The sequence below is a fragment of the Eschscholzia californica genome, unplaced genomic scaffold (genome assembly GCF_041429995.1).
Source record: "Eschscholzia californica isolate CP2 unplaced genomic scaffold, dmEscCali1.0.p SCAF_2, whole genome shotgun sequence".
Classification (NCBI taxonomy): domain Eukaryota; kingdom Viridiplantae; phylum Streptophyta; class Magnoliopsida; order Ranunculales; family Papaveraceae; genus Eschscholzia; species Eschscholzia californica.
In genome coordinates this window covers 54322203-54338888 of record NW_028238309.1, presented here as the reverse complement: position 1 = coordinate 54338888, position 16686 = coordinate 54322203, and the positions used below count along the sequence as shown (strand labels likewise).

The window sequence follows — 16686 nt, the reverse complement described above, 5'->3', positions numbered from 1 at the left end:
GTATTGTTCATCAAACTACTTGTCCAAATACCCCTCAACAAAATGGGTCGTGGAAAGAAAGAATCGTCACTTGTTGGAAGTTATCAGGGCTATGTTGATCGAAGCACATACCCCATTATCTTATTGGGGAGAAGCACTTATTGATGCAACCTATTTAATTAATAGAGTACCTTCTAGTACTATTGAGTTTAAGACTCCTTTTCAAGCTCTATCGGATGTTACAACCTCTCCGACAGTTTCAAATTTACCTCCCCGTGTCTTTGAACGTGTAGCATTTGTTCATCTTCATGAGCACCAACGTACAAAATTAACTCTAAGGACATTAAAATGTGTATTTGTAGGGTACGTTGAAATCAGAAAGGGTACAGATGTTATCATCCTCAAACTAAACGAATGTTTGTTACATTGGATGTTATCTTTCATGAAGATTCTAAGTATTTTTCACCTGAATCTGAACTTCAGGAGGAGAAAACCAAGCAGGAAGTTCTGACTCTTGATTACGAAGAAACGGATAATCATGTAGAAGAGAACAACAGTAGATCTAATATTGAAGTAAATTTGATTCCTAAAGAAATAATCAGAGCTGAAATTAAAATTCAAGAATTACCACCTCCTGAATCGGTAATGGAAGAAAGTGTTAATGAAATCGTTGAACAAATTGTATCTCCAATTGAAGTCGTTGAACCAAGGATTAGTAAGAAACCAAACCAATCAGTTGTCGAGGATGTTCCTGAAGCACCTTCTGAACCACCTAGAAAAATATTACCGTCACGACAAACCAGAGGTATTCCTAAACCGACATATGACCTGAATTGTCTAGTAGAGTCAAATATCCTATGAGCCATTATGTGTCAAATCATCGGTTATCAGAATCAAATAAGTCATTGTAAATCAATTATCTACTGTATATATTCCTAACAATGTGCATGAAGCCTTATCCGATTCAAAATGGAAAGCAGCTATGAATGAGGAGATGAAATCCTTACAAAAAAATGACACTTGGAAGCTAGTTGATCGTCCAGTTGATAAAAATCCAGTAGGATGTCGGTGAATTTATTCAGTGAAGTATAAAGCAGACGGTACAATTGAACGTTAGAAAGCGAGACTAGTGGCAAAAGATTGCACTCAAACTTATGGAGTCGATTACACAGAGACATTTGCTCCAGTTGCAAAAATCAACACTGTTCGCGTCTTGTTATCGTTAGCAGCAAATTTAGATTGGCAACTACAACAATTTGATGTAAAGAATGCTTTTTTGCATGGGGAACTATTAGAAGAAGTCTATATGGACCTTCCAACGGAATGCAAGATAGTAGAGATACATAATCAGAAGGTATGTAGATTGAAAAAGCCATTGTCTGGATTAAAACAATCACCAAGAACGTGGTTTGGAAGGTTTACAAAGACTATGAAGGAATTCAGGTATCGCAAAAGCAATCCTAACCATACCTTATTTATAAAAAGGCAGAAAGGAATACTTTCTTGAAATTTAAGTATCTCGATCTAGTAATGGAATTTACCTATCCCAAAGAAAGTATATTTTAGATTTGTTACATGAGGTGGGTATGTCAGCGTGTGAGCCGATTGATACACCTGTCGAAGAAGGATTAAAGTTGTTCGTGGAACCTAATCAGATACCGGTTGATAAAGGAAGATATCAACGACTGGTTGGAAGGTTGATGTACTTGGTGCACACGAGGTCAGATCTTGCATATGCGTTAAGTATTGTTAGTCAATTTATGCACAATTCCGGTGAAAAACACATGAATGTTGTTTACGGATTTTGAGATATTTGAAGGCGACTCCTTGAAAAAGGTATTTTGTTTACTAAAAATTCGAGTTGTCGAACCATCGATGTTTATACTGATGCAGATTGGGTCGGGGAAGTAAATGGTAGGTGATCAACTGCAGGATATTTTACCTTTGTTGGTGGAAATCTTGTGACGTGGAGAAGTAAAAAACATAACGTTGTTGCACGTTCAAGTGCAGAGTCTGAATTTAGAGGAATGGTTGATGACATATGTGAAGCGTTATGGTTAAGTCTCCCCTTGGATGATTCAGGATATCCTTCTGAAAGACCAATTCAATTATATTGTGACAAGAAAGCAGCATATGATATTGCACACCATCCAGTCCAGCACGACCGCACAAAGCATGTTGAGGTGAATCGATGTTTTATTAAAGAAAAGTTAAAAGATAACACTGTAGAGTTACCAAAGATCCGATCTGAAGATCAATTGGCTGATGTTCTTACCAAAGCAGTTTCAAGTCTAATATTTTCGAAATTGGTAGACAAGTTAGGCATGTGCGATATCTATCCACCAACTTGAGGGGGAGTTTTGAAATATCTTTCTATTTGATAAGATATCCCATATAATAATATTAGGAAATATAAAATATTAGAAACTAGTAAGATATTAGGAACTTGTAAATATGTTAGCATAAAACTATTAAAAACTAGTGGAGTAATTGATGCGAATTTAAACTAACCTAAATAATAGGCTAAAATAAACCCGTATTTTGTAATAAAATCCGCAAGTGCACGGGTCTATGTAGTGTAGACCTAGCAAGTACGGGTCGATCCCACGAAGACAAGTTGAAACTATATTTTAATCCTAAACTAGTGAATAAGAAACTTTGAGATTCGTTTTTTTTTTATGAAAAATAAAATAATAAAGTGAGACTAATATTTCAATCGGAAAGAGATTAATGTGAGAAAAATCCTAGAGTTTAGAATCCACCAAAAACACTCATAAAAAGATATTTAACCCTGAATGATTCTCTATCTATAACTCAATAATTGGTATACCTCTTGCAACCAAATATCGGAAAATATATATATCTTTCTTTAAAGCATGTAGTCACCTAAGAATTAAACCCATTTAAAAATAAACAATAACAACTCAACTATTATTTATCAACCAATAAGTATGAACCATTAAAGATTAAAATCTAAATATGATAAATCAAACCAGAAGAATAAATAATGAAGAATGTATCATGTGAAAGAATAACAGAGTTTAATATTTTCAAACAATAAAGCACATACTGAAGAGAATCATTATAATAAAATATTATTTATTTGTATTCATGATTTCATCTTTCACTCTAGGTGAAGGACTTAGCAACACATCACAATAATCGAAGTAGTTGGATCAAAAAGAAAGAAAAAGATATCACCCATATGATGCTTCAATGTCGATCTTCGCCCCTTCAAAAGACTTAGTCGATGTCCTCTTTTAATTCCCGGCTATTGGTTGATGTTCCCCAAAAACCACCTACTGGTTTTCTCCCTCTTGTGAAGTCGGCTATTGTTTTAAAATCTGTCCCCGCATGCCTTCTCATTGCCGGCTACTGTTCTCATTTATAAGATGTATAGAGGGGTTTTCTAGGGTTTCCTTTTCTGCCTCTGGGCTGCCAAATCCATGATATGATACAATCTCTAAAAAATCAAAACCAATTAGGTTTATTCTTATTAGAATTGGCGGGTCCCACTCCTTTTCTCAACCAAAAACTTATAGTAAATCTATGGTGGCAATCACGTGGGGTAGTAACATTAGTAGGGAATCAATGTTATTTTATAATTCCAGTCCCCATAATTCATGTTTCTCCGTATTTGATACATACTTTGACCTATTCCCTGTAATAGTATATGAAATTGCCAAACACCCCTCGAACTAGTTATTCCTACAAAAATTGGTTAACTTAATTAGTGTTAACAAAAAGTGATGATCAATTCATGTAAATTGACGACACGTAATTGAGTTCTAACGAACTCATCAAACATCCCCAAACTTACATTTTGCTAGTCCCCGAGCAAAACAGAAAAATGAAACTATACCTAATCCACCACTTTCGTAGGGATCACGATTGCACTTAGCACGTGCAACAAGCCGTTAAACCTCTAGGTTACCCTAGAGGACGAGTTGAGTCTCGTGAGGGTTTGCAGTGAATATACCCACAAAATTCAAAAATCTCAAAAATCCATAAGGGTTTAAATATGACATGGACTAAAAATGTTTATCCGGTAGACTTTCGAAAGTTAGTAGAAATGAAATCCAAGTCGACCAAACCATACAAATGCTAAAAATCCCTTCACTAGTAATCAAGACTCGAAGTGCACGTTACCAGCCAATATGAGTATCATCTCGGTTACACGCAGACAAGACCTCGGTTACCTTCTCAACACATTTCGCCTCGACTACTGCCTCACGGTCATACACTCAAAAATGTAAGTCACTCAGAAATGGTTCACTCTATGTGTTAGTATGAATATGAAGGAAAACTCAACACATGAAAAAGACGGATTATAATTTTTGGGAACGACTGATCTCATAGGAAGGAAACAACCACTAATATGGAATGGGGAAGCTTACCAACTCTTCTCACCTGATCTACTATGTAACAGTGTTTCCTAGAGGTCGATAGACACTAATGATATGTGACTAGAACTCCTGAGAACTCGACGTCTTCAAATCTTCAAGATTTACTTCAAGGGATAAACATTTAAACTAAACAAACACATTTTTTCTTTGATTTTTCTATTTCTTTCTACTTCTTCTTCTTTTTTTTTTTTTTTTTTTTTTTTTTTTTTTTTTTTATGACTCATAATACAAATACTACTTTCTTGACATTATTCTTTCCTTTGTAATATTCTCTTCATTTTGCTTCATGGCTTATTCTCAGGATTCTAAATGATGGATGAAGTTTCTATCTTCCTCTAATTGACACTGCTTTCAAGTTTCTCAGACTACAAGAGAAAGATTTGCTTCCTAATGACATCCCTAGTGGTTGTAAAATTTGAACTCAAGAGATCAAACGAGTTCTTCTTTCAATATTGCGAGGTTGAGTAGTTCTTCATTCTACTCAGAATTAGCTCAGAAGAGATCACTCAAAACAAAAAAAAAGGCTCAGAATCTCACATGGGTTAAGTCTCCACTAATGATCGATTAAGTTCTCTTAGAAAAGTCTACTCTTCACCTATCTAATACTCACATGGCTAGTGCATAGACAACTTCAAGACTCGAAATTCATGGAAAAACCTTTAGCAAAAGCATAGTACAACCAACTAGACTCTATAACTATTAACAAGCAAAAACAACTAGACTCACGTTTCTAATCCAAAAATTAAAAATTTTGAACCCTTTTGAATTTTTGAAATAAGGACTAAAAATTAAAAATTTTGAACCCTTTTGAATTTTTGAAATAAGGACTAAAAATTCAATCCCCCATCCCCAAACTTAAACCGAACATTGTCCTCAATGTTCTGAAGATTATGCAAAATAACAGGATTAGGGAAAGATGTTACCAGATTCAGAAGTCCTATGCATGGGTTGCCTCCCAGAAAGCGCTAAGTTTAACGTCTTCAGCCAGACGAAACAGATGATTCAACAAACCTTAAGAACAGCTCCATAAACCAATAGGCGAAACATCTGTGGATCTACCCAAGACACGAAGTGTTTAGTGAAGGATAGTCTCACATTTGTGTAAATATGTTGTGGTACCCGTGAGACTATTGTGATCAGGTAAGAATCCCCAAACTTAGACGACAATAAAGTCGTTAAGTTTGGCCATGGACTAGAAAGAGTATAGTCCTGGTAGAAAGGATCTAGGTAGGGAGGAGAAACCAAGTGAGGTATTGCACAATCTGTTAAACATGCTCCCGAGGGATACGACACAAGAGGATCTAGAGGACTATCAAAGACACCCAGAGTTAAACAAGAGGTTTCTAAAACAGGTACACGGAGTTCTTCCAAAGGAATCACTCGGTTACCAGACTCAAACTCTACCAAAGTTGGTTCAGATAAACCCTCTATAATTTGTTTAATGATGATGTCATTAGTGTCCTTAAAGAACTCCAGGTCCTTGACTAAGTCAAGCGAGTCATCATTCTCATTTAGTAGATTGAGCAGCCAAGATTCATCATCATCTTTTATGGTGGGTCCATAGTTCAGTGGTAGAACATTTGACTCATACGATGGAAGTGGTGACTCTAAGGTTGGCAAAGTAATCGGCTCAGATACCAACAAGGAGGTAGAGTCTGACGTGTTATCTATCTCATTTATACTACCCTCCTCATCTAAGCCTAAAAGTGCTAATAGAGTTTCTAAAGGATCTCTCAACTGAATTGTTGGTAATGCATCTTGAACTAATAATTCTACCAAGTTCAACCCACTGAACTCATCTATGTCATCAGGGTGAAGTCCCATATTAAAAATATTCATCTCCACCGTCATATTTCCAAATGACAATCTCAAAAGACCACTTCTACAGTATATGACAGCATCTGATGTAGCTAAAAATGGTCGACCCAAAATGACAGGGATTTGACTCTTGGTATGATGAATGGGTTCAGTATCTAAGATGATGAAATCTACAGGAAAGATAAACTCGCCAACTTTTATCAAAACATCCTCTACTATGCCACGTGGTCGTCTGACAGACCGATCTGCCAACTGAAGGACTACAGAAGTGGGTTTTATTTCTCCCAAACCTAATTGTAAGTACACCGAGTAAGGAAGAAGGTTGACACTGGCACCTAGATCTAACAAAGCTCGTTCAATCTTATGGTTCCCTATAGTGCAAGGTAATGTAGGGCTTCCTGGATCTTTGTACTTAGGTGGGAGGTTTTGCTGGATAATAGAACTCACTTGTTGAGTCAAAAAGACCTTTTTATGCACATTCATCTTACGCTTTCTAGTACATAGGTCCTTAAGGAACTTAGCGTAAGCTGGGATCTGTTTAATTGCATCTAGTAATGGAATGTTAATGTTGACTTGTTTAAATATTTCCATTATCTCCTCATACTGAGACTTTTTCTTTGGCTCTACGAGACGTTGAGGATATGGAGCTCTAGGAATGTAAGGCTCATATACTACAGGTTGTTCTTCAGACTCAGGAGCCTTCTCAGGCTCATCATTAAGGGTTTTATTTGATGAAGACAAAGGGATACACTCAGACTCATTTTCCTGGGGAACACTTATCTTATTCTCCACGACTCTTCCACTCCTTAGAGTGGATATAGCATTGGCTTGGTCAGTTGGCCGTCTATCTTGTATGGCCTTAGGGTTTTGTTCAGGTTGACTCGGAAACTTACCATTTTCTCTTTGATTTAGGGCCTCAGCAAGTTGGCCCACTTGAGTTTGTAAACTAGTCAAGGATTGGGTGGTAACTTGCATAAACTGTTGGGTAGTTTCCTTAAACTCTATATGGCTCTTAGCTAACATTTTTATAGTATCCTCTAATAACCCCTTACTTTCAGAAGAATTTTGGGTGCTCGTTTTGGTAGGAGGATTCCTAGGATGGCTAAAACCTGAAGGGTTGGTAAAATTATTAAACTGACCCTGAGGTTGACCTTGAGACCATGAAAAGTTTGGATGATTTCTCCAACCTGGATTGTATGAGTTAGAGAAAGGATCATACTTCTGATGATTATCATGCCTAGAATTTTGGTAGATAGCATGAGCTTGTGCTCTTTCATCTGAACTAAGAAATAGGGTACATTTGCTCCCTATATGAGAAGGGTCTCCACAGACAGAGCACAGATAAGAGGTGGATTCATTTCCAACACTCATGACCTGAGTGGGATCCTCCCTGAATGCTTTAGGCTGACCAAGTTCTAGGGCTTCTATTCTTCTAGCCATGGCGGCGAGTGTAAGTTCTGACTTATCAACTCTATAGATGCCACCTGTATTTGGAGTAGGATTTGCCCTAGTAAGAGGTCCTCTAGAAGTTTCCCATTGATGGGATTTCTCAGCTAGATCTTCTAGAAAAGCCATGCAATCATCGGCGGATTTATAAGTAAAACCGCCACCACAGAATGATTCTACCATGGATGTAGTTGGGTAATTTAGTCCGTCATAGAGAATCTGGACTAGTCTTATCTTTTCAAAACCATGGTGTGGACACTGTAGTAAGATTTCTTTAAATCTCTCAAGATATTTATAGAGAGATTCTCCTTCTTGCTGCACAAAACTGTTAAGACTTTGCCTTAAAGAGGTAGTTTTGTGTTTCGGGAAGAATTTCAGAAGGAATGCACTGCTCAATTCTTCCCATGTAGTAATGGAATGAGGTTGTAAGGCATACAACCAAGATTTTGCTTTCTCCTTCAGTGAGAAAGGGAACAACCTAAGTCTCAATATTTCGTCAGGCATATTGGGGAAATTCATAGTCCCACAGATTTCTTCGAAATCCCTAACATGGTAGTAGGGATTTTCGTTCTCAACCCCACGGAAAACAGGGAGCATTTGAATAGTGCTCGGTTTCAACTCGAATTGAGTCGTGCATTGGGGTAACTGTATGCATGACGGTTGACACGTTCTAGTGGGATTCATGTAATCCCTGAGTGTCATAGGCTGATTTCCATCCCTGGCTTGGTTTAGATTTTCACCCATAGTGTCACTCAAAGAGAGATTTGCTAAAAGATTACTTAAACGTGCTTCTCTACTGATGAAACGACCTCTCTTATCACGATATCTATTGGGCATACACTAGGCCCAATGACCAAGGATAGTCTCAAAACTTTTCTCTTTTTTTTTTTTTTTTTTTCGAACCAAAGAATCACTACGAAGAACCTATAGGAAAGCAAACACAATCAGGCTGACTCCACCAAGCAACCTAGACAAAATCTAGCAATAAGTGGGTTTGTCAGATTCACCTAAAAAGCTAGACAGCTCCTACTTCGCCACAACACTTGCACTTTGACTGTTATAAAGGTTACTCGATCAGAGTAGTCGGTAAACAATTCTCCAGGAAGACAACCAACGATGAACGTTGTGACAGCCGTCTTCCTTCGACAAACGTTTCCTCTTCTCGAGGCGGCCTTTTTGACAAGAATTGTTTACAAACTTTCCTCTGAGAATGCCTAGATAAAAGTCAATTTCCCGAGTTGTTTTTGAAGGGTCCTATGAGCTCGATACCTTAGGGGCTGATGTCTAAATAATATTTTAGCTTTTTAAGTAAGGTTTGGGTTCGTGAATGTTGTTACCTATGTGGGCAAGAGAACGGTGATGAAATCCGTTTCTTATCTTGTAACTGGGTTAGTGCCCTTACTAGAATGATTACACTAACAGTTCGATCAAAGCAATTAGGCACACGAATTCACACCAATACCCACTGACAGGAGATTTGTGGGTGTTCAAGAAATTTACCTCCCGTTCAAGACGGGCGATGACCTTTGTAGATGACCCGCGAGTGTTCCGACCCGAGGCTTCGTTTTGGTTTTCGGTTACAATTTAATTAAGCCCTCCAATTTAGGGTCAAAACTTTAAAACAAAAATAAAAATAGAAAATCTAAAAGTCTCTCTCTCACCAAAAATAAAAATAAAATCTAAAATAAAAAAATCTTTGTCTTCTTGATTTCCTCCTCCTTGTTTGCTCCTTTTCTTTAGCTTCTTTTGTGAACTACACACCAAAAACAAGAAAAGCAAGTTAAAGTGATCTAAAAAAGACAAAAACAAAATAAAAATAAGAAAATAAATTTGAAACCCTAAAACTAACTAATCCAAGATCAAAACAAATTTCCTAACTTATCCCCGGCAGCGGCGCCAAAAACTTGATGCGAATTTAAACTAACCTAAATAATAGGCTAAAATAAACCCGTATTTTGTAATAAAATCCGCAAGTGCACGGGTCTATGTAGTGTAGACCTAGCAAGTACGGGTCGATCCCACGAAGACAAGTTGAAACTATATTTTAATCCTAAACTAGTGAATAAGAAACTTTGAGATTCGTTTTTTTTTTATGAAAAATAAAATAATAAAGTGAGACTAATATTTCAATCGGAAAGAGATTAATGTGAGAAAAATCCTAGAGTTTAGAATCCACCAAAAACACTCATAAAAAGATATTTAACCCTGAATGATTCTCTATCTATAACTCAATAATTGGTATACCTCTTGCAACCAAATATCGGAAAATATATATATCTTTCTTTAAAGCATGTAGTCACCTAAGAATTAAACCCATTTAAAAATAAACAATAACAACTCAACTATTATTTATCAACCAATAAGTATGAACCATTAAAGATTAAAATCTAAATATGATAAATCAAACCAGAAGAATAAATAATGAAGAATGTATCATGTGAAAGAATAACAGAGTTTAATATTTTCAAACAATAAAGCACATACTGAAGAGAATCATTATAATAAAATATTATTTATTTGTATTCATGATTTCATCTTTCACTCTAGGTGAAGGACTTAGCAACACATCACAATAATCGAAGTAGTTGGATCAAAAAGAAAGAAAAAGATATCACCCATATGATGCTTCAATGTCGATCTTCGCCCCTTCAAAAGACTTAGTCGATGTCCTCTTTTAATTCCCGGCTATTGGTTGATGTTCCCCAAAAACCACCTACTGGTTTTCTCCCTCTTGTGAAGTCGGCTATTGTTTTAAAATCTGTCCCCGCATGCCTTCTCATTGCCGGCTACTGTTCTCATTTATAAGATGTATAGAGGGGTTTTCTAGGGTTTCCTTTTCTGCCTCTGGGCTGCCAAATCCATGATATGATACAATCTCTAAAAAATCAAAACCAATTAGGTTTATTCTTATTAGAATTGGCGGGTCCCACTCCTTTTCTCAACCAAAAACTTATAGTAAATCTATGGTGGCAATCACGTGGGGTAGTAACATTAGTAGGGAATCAATGTTATTTTATAATTCCAGTCCCCATAATTCATGTTTCTCCGTATTTGATACATACTTTGACCTATTCCCTGTAATAGTATATGAAATTGCCAAACACCCCTCGAACTAGTTATTCCTACAAAAATTGGTTAACTTAATTAGTGTTAACAAAAAGTGATGATCAATTCATGTAAATTGACGACACGTAATTGAGTTCTAACGAACTCATCAGTAATATATTAGGAACTAGTAAAATTAGAAACTAGTAGTATTGTAACTCTATAAATAGAGTCTTATATTTCTTTTGTAAACCATCATGGAATAAACAAGTTCTTTAATCAATTTCAACTTTATATAGTAGTATTCCTGGCTTTGGAATGGTGGATCCTTTTCATAAGTCAGGAGGGGGAGTTTGTTGGGGTCCGTCCTTATATAAAAAGGATTCCTAATTGAAATAGAAGTTCCCCTATTCCTTATTTGGGGAGAAATAGAAGTTTCTATTTCAAGCCTAAAAAGGAATCCTATTTCTATTGGAACTAGTTTTCCGCCGCGTCGTACGGACGCGACAGATCCCTCTTAGCTTCGCCGGTAAATCAGATTTTTAAAAATGACTAATAGGAAAGATTTGAGAAAGAAAATTGGGAAAAGGATTTGTTTAGGGAGATTTCTTTTGTTGTTTTTATGAATGAAATTTATTTATTGTTGAGAGAAAGGAGAAAAGAATTTGGAGAGGAAATGAGAGAATTTCAATTTTAAGTAAAATAATTAGGCAGAGAGAAATTAAGAGGATGTGGGAGAGTGATTTAGTTATTTCTATCTCTCCCATGATTTTCTACTGTAAAGTTGAGAAAATTGGTAGTTTCTAAGATGTAATACGTGGGAGAAAAAAATGATAGTAGTTATTCTAACCAATTTTGGGAGAAAAGATTTTATACTATCCGTCGGATGTGCTCCCAACTAATTCTCTAAAATAAAATGGACGGTCAGACTTATCCCCTGGATAACAGACCGAGTTGTTTAATATAATAGATACCTACTTATTTATCATTATAAATAGGGAATGAAAGGGAAGAAATTATTCATACTTTCAAGTCAGAAAATATTTTCCTAGTTAGAAGAGTTACCAAAGAATCATTTCAGATTATATCCTCTCAGATTAGAGAGAGATAAAGATCAGAGAGATGAGAACAGAAAGAGGTCAGAGAAAGAGAGATTTCTTAAGTGGTTCTTTCAAGAGAGATTGAAAGAGAAGAATATTGGTTTGAAGAAAAGAAGATTATTAATCTTGTGAAGCAATTTAGTTTGTAGTTATCTTCTTCAGCCTTTGGTGATCTAGGATTTGTTCAAATCCTAAGGAGTAAGAAATCTTTTGTATCCCCTTTCTTGTTTGGTTTATCCACCATAGTTTTGGTGAAGAATTGGTTGATCCTCTATTTGTTTAGGGAAGAGTTGTTATCGAAGAGTATTTCCACGCATCTTGAAGAATTGATCCTCTATTTGTTTAGGGAAGAATCGTTTCCAAGAGTGTTTCTACACATCTTGAAAAATTGGTTTGTCCACCATAGGTTTGATGAAGAAATGTGTAACCCATTATTTAATCATAGTGGAAAATTTCTGGACTAGGTCCCGTGATTTTTTTACCTTCTAACTTGGATGGGTTTTTTACCACGTTAAATTTGTTTGGTGGCTCTGCTTTTACTTTCACATCTTTTATTTTTATATTTGTGAACAAGTTAATTAGGTTATTTTTCCTAAGGTATGAATGTAATGATTTTTTGAGTCCACATCAACAGTGTCACATTTTTCAAGCCAAGAATAACCATCCCGAACCCAAGTGTATACCAAAAGCTTCCAAACCCTACCAAAAGTTTTATTTCTTTCCATCTTTTGATCACATAAGTAATAGGTTTGTGGTTTTACTTTAATAGGTCCATCTCCACTTTAGTTAAAGAAACGTCCGACATTTCTGTTTTCTAAGGTGCATTTAGAACCATAACTTTAGTTTCTTTTCTTTTATCTTTCACATACAAGGCCATCATAATCCAGATTCTCACTGGAGTGCTAGCTAGCAGAGGTTTGAGAAGGGAAAAAAAGTTTTATTTTTTGGTGCCAAAGTAATGTTTGTGATGTTTTTCAAAAACCCAACGATGTGAAAAAACAAAATCTATAGTTTATAGTGCTTATGCATATAATCATCGCACAAAATCTTTTTTTTTTAATATAAATGTCATCATCTTTGGCAGCTTAGTCCCATCTGGCCTAATCTTTTGAAAAGTAGAAGAATAGATTGGCAAAATTAAGAGTATGATTAAATTGGAAATTATAGTTAACTACCGCAATTTAAAAGTATAATTAAGAACGTCAAGTGTAACATAGATAAATGTATTTCGTAATATGATTAAATTGGAAATTATAGTTAACTACGGCAATTTAAAAGTATAATTAAGAACTTCAAGTGTAACATAGATAAATGTATTTTGTAATCATTTTAATTTTAGGTTAGGCTGCTTTTGGAGGTTAGGGTTTTTTTTTTTTTTTTTTTGAGTTATTAAGGGTTTTACCATTGAAAGTACAGCTGCAAATTATAAATTAACATTTATTTTTATTTTCTTTGTTAATTCTGTTTAAATGTTAGGAAAAAACCTAATAAATTAAGAAAAAGATAAGGTTAATCCTTAACTAGCATGGTCTATGAGGCCATGAGACTAACTCAAATTCAAATAATACTATTTGAAGTTCAAGATGTGTATTTGTCTCGACTATCTCTCCAACAACTGAATGAGTAATAGAAGTATTAGAATATCGACATAAGTCCAAAGATCCATCGGTCAAAAGCAATATATTCAACTAATAAAGTAGATCAAGACCTTTCAAGATCAGTGGTTAAGACGCAGTTATCGCATATGATATATTGTCTATGTGACAAGATATTAAAAGTATTTAGGATTAATTGGTCTATGTTTAGTGTTCACTTTTCCTTTTACTATTGCTTTTTGGTTTTGTTTAATTTTATTGTTATTTTAAAATTTTATCAGGAAATGATTCATTTATCTAGTTCGATTTATGAGGTATCAAGTTTATGGATTTGTTCAATCTCATGTCTGAACTTATCAAGTAATTCGTTTATTGGTTTGGTTGAAGATGAAATCTATCTTGTTCGATGGTGGTTTGGTCATTTGTGGTTTGTTCAATTGGTTTTTATATCAGTCTGTTTCTCCAAGACAGATGAACCTAGATCAAGCAAAGCTCTAGATGAACCAAAACATCAAGGTAGAAAGGATTTAAGTTGATTCTTTTCATCGAGAAATCATCTTCAATTGATTATGACTTGTAACGAGGAAGGTATAATCTTCTTCTTGTTCTTTTTCGGTCAATCTCATTTCTTGAGGAAGAATGTGAAATCAAAGCTATTTTAATGGGAATGGAATGGACATCTAGCAACAGTGTTAAATTCATAATGTTGAAAGTGACAATCAAGCAATCATCAAGCATCTTCAAAACCCAAATAAAGTGATTCACTGACAGTCGAGAGCTCACATCAAAGCAATTAGAAATCTCCTTTCACTATTCCATGGTGTCAAATTCTCTCATATACCTCGTGAAGGAAACGCTCAAGCCGATAGTCTAGCTAAATGGGCTCGTATCCATAATTGTGATTATATTTGGACTATAGTTCCATCTTTTCTTTCGCATAAGTGTTGTAATAATGCACTTGTTTATTAATTTAGTGATCTTTGCAACAACAAAAAAACTCAATTTTTAACTATTAGATATTTTTTAGGTTTTGGACCCATAAATGCAAGTCGCGTTCGCGAAATTTTGCAAACCCAGTTTGCACTTGGAAACCTTTGCAAACTCATTTTGCGATATTAGAAATGCAAACTTAATTTGCAAGATTTGCGAAAAAAAAAAAACAATTTTTTTCTTTTTCTTTTTAAATGTTTTCAAAGTAAGTCTTTTTAGAAAGATAATGCAAAAATTTTTTTCTAAATATATAAAGAAGGAAAATTTCTCTAATCTATAGAAGAAGATTTTATAGGCAATGTCCAAAGTTGTTAAATACAAACTTGCTAAAGCAATCTTTAAAATGGTTATAGGCAATGTACATTGGAAGCAATGCCTCAAGTAAAGTTTGACCTAACGGCACAGTTGACGTTGTTAGGTCGTCGCCGGTTGGCGATCTCCAGCCGGCGACATTCATAAATAAATAAAAAAAAAACTTTCTTCTTTCCTCTTTCTCCACCCCCAACAAAAACGGCCAGCGACCTCAACTTCTTTTCTTCCTTCTTCTTCTCATCTTCTATCTCTACTCTTTCTCTACTCCCTGTCTCTATCCTCTTTGGCGAAGCGGCTCCCCTTCGTCGGAGATCTGGAAAATCAGATCTTAAAGGTTTAGTTTTCCAGATCTTCGGCGAAGGGAAGCCTCTTCCGGAGGGTTTAGAGAGAGAGGGCGAGAAAAAAAATATAAGAGGAGAACAAAAAGAAGAATATTGAAGTCGCCGGCCGAACTCCGGTCGTTGATATTTCGCCAGAAGAAGAGAAACGGAAAGGTGGGTGACAATCACTTTCAAATTTGACATTGTCTTAGCAATACTTGGTCAATTTGTTTTGACCAAGTTTTGGGTAAAAAATATATTGCCTTTAACATCTCTGGACATCTCCTATAAACAAAAATGCAAGTGTTTTTTTTTTTTGTTGAAAGCAATTCTAAGTATTCGTGGATTTGTAAATCACAATATATATTTACAATTAAATAAGTACTATAGTTGCATTAGGGAGATGCTAGAGTGCGCAGCTCGGTGTCAAAAAGGTGTCCAGCTGACGTGGAATTCACTAAAAGACAAGGTTTTTTCAAAGTTTAACTACGGTGGGGGTCGCTTTTGTTTCTAAATGAGGAAATTTGGACATTTTACTGGGCATTCTAGCTGGACACTCTATCATTTCCCGTTGCATTATATGTTATCTAGTATTCCAATGTGTGACAATATCTAGTGGGAGCAACAGAATAAAGAAAACAAAAAAAGAAGATATTTAAAGATATACACTAATAAAAATTCAAAAATGTTTGTTGTTATCACGTGTCCTTATCATTAAAACCATATGAATCTAGGGAAAATTTCCACTGAACATTAAACGAAAATCCAAAAATAACTCCAATGTAGTTTGAGATAAAGTGATAAACGAATACAGATACACATCCTTGGTTGTCGGAAATATAATGTCATTGTTTATAATAACTATTTGAACAAGATGCATTGAAAATGATCCTATGTTTGATCACTATATCAGAAAAACTCCCATAATGTAAGGAACGAGGCACGATTTAGAGAGAACGCTAGAGTACATTTTCTCTCTAATTTGCAGAGGCGGAGGTAAGATCTCAACTTATACAGGACTAGGCTTTAAGTTCATAACAACTTAAAATTTTAACGAAAAACCACTATAAGTGGGGGTTATTCGTTCAGAACTTTTGTAAGATCTTCAAAGGTCTTAAGAGTTTTGAAGTTTAGCGTTATTGGTTCATAGCTTTTTTTAAGAACTTCAAAGTTTAGTGTTATTGGTTCCGGTCTTTTTTTAAGAATTTCAAAGTTTAGTGTTATTGGTACAGATCTTTTTTTTAGAACTTCAAAGTTTAGCGTTATTCAATTTTTATGCAAAATTAAAAACTTTTAGTCCACAATCCGACCCAAGATCTTTTGGAGACAAATTTACTCACAAATTACCTGAATTCAAAGTTTTACCAATTGAGGTGGATCTTCGAAATTCTTTTTATAATGGGTGTACGCAAAAAATATTGGGTTAAAATAACCAACCAAACCCTTTTATCTCTCTATATAAAACAAAACATACTAAACCCTGGCCGTGAAACCGAGTAACCTCCTGTCTTTCTTGTCGGTTGTTGTTCCACATTCTTTCTCTGCCTCTCCATCCGGTGAAGAAGGTACTCCAAGAGTGCAAGGTAATTATTTCTCTCACTACCACTACCACTTTTTGCAATCACCAATTTTCTCTCACTGCCAATACAGTAATCATAGGTTTGAAAAGTTATCT

At 35.3% G+C, this 16686-nt stretch overlaps 1 protein-coding gene across 1 annotated transcript; it reads right to left on the bottom strand.

Moving 5' to 3' along the window:
* Positions 1 to 596: 596 nt before the first annotated feature.
* LOC147559096 (uncharacterized) lies at positions 597 to 7574 on the bottom strand. The gene is made up of 2 exons (XM_086659147.1): positions 6272 to 7574; positions 597 to 751 (listed from the first exon to the last, which is right to left on the bottom strand). The coding sequence occupies exons 1-2, from the start codon at positions 7572 to 7574 to the stop codon at positions 597 to 599; spliced, it is 1458 nt and encodes a 485-aa protein (XP_086515273.1).
* Positions 7575 to 16686: the final 9112 nt, after the last annotated feature.

Coding starts and splice junctions, on each gene's coding strand:
- LOC147559096 (XM_086659147.1), bottom strand. CDS start 7,574: ATGAGTGTTGGAAATGAATCCACCTCTTATCTGTGCTCTGTCTGTGGA. Junction 752..6,271: donor ATCAGATGCTGTCATATACT/GTAGAAGTGGTC, acceptor ATATTTTTCTAG/GTGGTTCAGAAGGTGCTTCA.